The sequence below is a fragment of the Anarrhichthys ocellatus genome, unplaced genomic scaffold, assembly GCF_004355925.1.
Source record: "Anarrhichthys ocellatus isolate YVR2014 unplaced genomic scaffold, GSC_Weel_1.0 scaffold4, whole genome shotgun sequence".
NCBI lineage: Eukaryota > Metazoa > Chordata > Actinopteri > Perciformes > Anarhichadidae > Anarrhichthys > Anarrhichthys ocellatus.
In genome coordinates this window covers 9,057,660-9,060,310 of record NW_022280034.1, presented here as the reverse complement: position 1 = coordinate 9,060,310, position 2,651 = coordinate 9,057,660, and the positions used below count along the sequence as shown (strand labels likewise).

The 2,651-nt window shown below is 38.7% G+C and overlaps 1 protein-coding gene across 1 annotated transcript in view; it reads right to left on the bottom strand.

Moving 5' to 3' along the window:
• The window catches only part of LOC116381372 (MAGUK p55 subfamily member 3-like), a 14,947-nt gene that overhangs the window by 8,481 nt on the left and 3,815 nt on the right, over nucleotides 1-2,651 (bottom strand). The window contains exon 2 of the mRNA XM_031843479.1: nucleotides 93-253. Within this exon, the coding sequence (XP_031699339.1) occupies nucleotides 93-129 (37 nt within the window). The 5' untranslated portion in view covers nucleotides 130-253. The remainder of the gene's footprint in view (nucleotides 1-92; nucleotides 254-2,651) is intronic.

Genomic DNA, 2,651 nt, shown 5'->3' with positions numbered 1-2,651 from the left:
ACACACACACACACACACACACACACACACACACACACACACACACAATCAGAGAGAATGAACACGTAGCTTGAGCATGTGTCTGGCTGTACCTGTGCTTGTAGACACGATGGACATGGCTTTAGTCATTCAGAGAGGCAGGAGGGTGAAGAGAGGGGGAGAGCAGGGAGGGAGAGAAGACAAAAGCAAGTGAACTCGCTCCACTGGCTCCTTCTGTTCCTCGTGTAAGGCCAAGGGGAAAAATCCCAGACAGCTAGGAACGGGAAAAAACAAAACACAATGCGACTCTTAGATATGCATCTCTGCAGGAGATTCAATTTAAGATTTCTCAGAATTGTGGTTTTATTCTGAGAACTCTGAGTTTGGTTCTTAAAGATACAAAGAAGATAATCTCCATGCTGGTGGAAGGTGCAAAGGAAAAATAATGGTTTATTGTTACAAAAATATGACCTCTTGTGATGCTAATGATGAGCACAGTGAGGCTTTACAAATACGTTTCAATACCTTGACGCTCACTTAGCAAAGAGTCCATTTTCTCATTTGAAAATAATTGGGAATGTAAATCACATTTTCAAAAGGAAACCAGCCAGCCACGCTTCGACAGTGATGAATAAACCCATTACTGTGCCCAAGTTTCAATATTCTTAATACCTGCTTTCATTACTGAGCATTCATGTCATTTCAAACTGTGTGACGGTCAAACTAGAGGAGAGTGAGGTCAGATTACACGGAACTCTTTCGTCCAATACGATGCTTCACCTTGTTTATCACCATGGCAAGCATACAGTACCGATGACTCGCACCGTGTTTACATTTCAGTCGTCTCACAGACTAGATTCAGTTGATGGGGTTGTGTCACATTATTCACTGTGTGCTGTGTTGCAGCTTCAATCTGGCATCACTAGAAAATTCACATTCACATTCAAGAACTTTTCAAGGACTTTCTAAGCCCAAAAAGCGAGACTTCTTTTCTATTCTTGACAAAACATTAATTCAAGCACTTGATAATTCAATGATTCATGTCTATTCATGTCTATTTTAAGTCTATACTTTCAAGGCCTTCATCTTCCCCTTTCAAATTCACAAACGTTCAGGGTTTTCAAAGAAACCTGGGAGCCATGTCAGGGTTTTATTTCTATTAGGATCGGACAAATAACTAATATATATATATATATATAATAATAATAATCAATTGGCAGAAAACTTGGCAAGCTAAGACACGATCAAACTATTTAGATCTCGGGAGGGAAACGTATGTCACTCTAACCAAATGTTTGTGCAAAACCAATAGTGCAATTACAGTTTATGTACATAATAGATTGGGATTTTTGCTTGGTATATTCTCTGGTTTTGACTTCTATGATTTTCTGTTATTTTTTATTGGTATCATCGTCAATTAAATATTTTGGGATTTAGACGGTTCGTCGGACAAAAGGCTTCTGGAAAACTGGCATTATTTTCTGACCTTTAAAAAGACAAATCTTGTACCATGGACTTCATTTGTAGATTAAAGTATTAAATAAGAAACACGACTTTGCTAATATTGCAAACTGACGTCTGACAAATGATAAACTTCTATGGACCGTCCTTAATTTAAATTAAATCATGAACACTTTTTAGCATCACTTTACTTTAAAGCAATATTTCCAAAGAAGAAGCACATACTCACATTGACCAATCAAAAGGTAACTGATATTATGTTACTATACGACTGAGTAAAGAAGGAACGATGTCGCCTTTCTTCAGCTGACAGGGTGAAGACAATGATCTCGCTTCCTAATCAACAGTCCCTGCAACTTTCCAAAGGTAAACATTACATTGTTGTATTCTAAAGTGTACGTTTTCCACCTACAGTAGAAATGGGGGTCTACTAAGAACTACCTGAAAGCAAAAGTCTGCCTTTTTTACTCTGAAAGCAACATTTCCTTTGAGACTTCAATAACAAAACAATCCTGCAGCATTTTCGGGCTCATTGTTAGATGTCCACAGTCACCACAAACACGCGCCTGACGTCCACAAACGCCAGATGCACATCAGCATGTTGGCAATGAGGGTTTGTCTATAACACAAGAGTTAAAAAAACAAACTGTTCTTTGTTGTTTTTCTGTCATCGTACGTCAAATATTCTGACAATTTCATCAAAACGGTGATTTACAATTGTCTTACGTTAATCATTTGTCATGTTCTGTCACGTTTTCCCACTGGTGGGCTTGTGAGAACAACAAGAAACAAAACAGCTGCCGAGGACGTTTCTAGTTCAGAGGAAACTGATTGAAGAGCAGGTTGGCATTGTGCCAAAGTGGCAATTAGAACAAAGAGCGACGGCACAAACAGACCTTCGTTCAGCGGGTCACAAGTGCTCATAAAGCCAAGTTTAGAGTCCTGTTTAAAATACGATGCATTCAACTGTGCATTGGACTGATGAGTGGTGACGAAGAACAAGCTTTTGTAGCTGCTATTACTCGTTATAATTGACTGTTGCTGCTGTAGTCCATCAACAGCATGTGCTGACTGATGGCATCATTACAAACAAGTCAGATATGAATCACCTTCAAACTACTTACTGGAGGATCAACCTACCATCAAATAGTTGAATGAGAAGACCAATACCACTGAGTCAAATATAAATCTAGTGCCATCTTAGCATATAT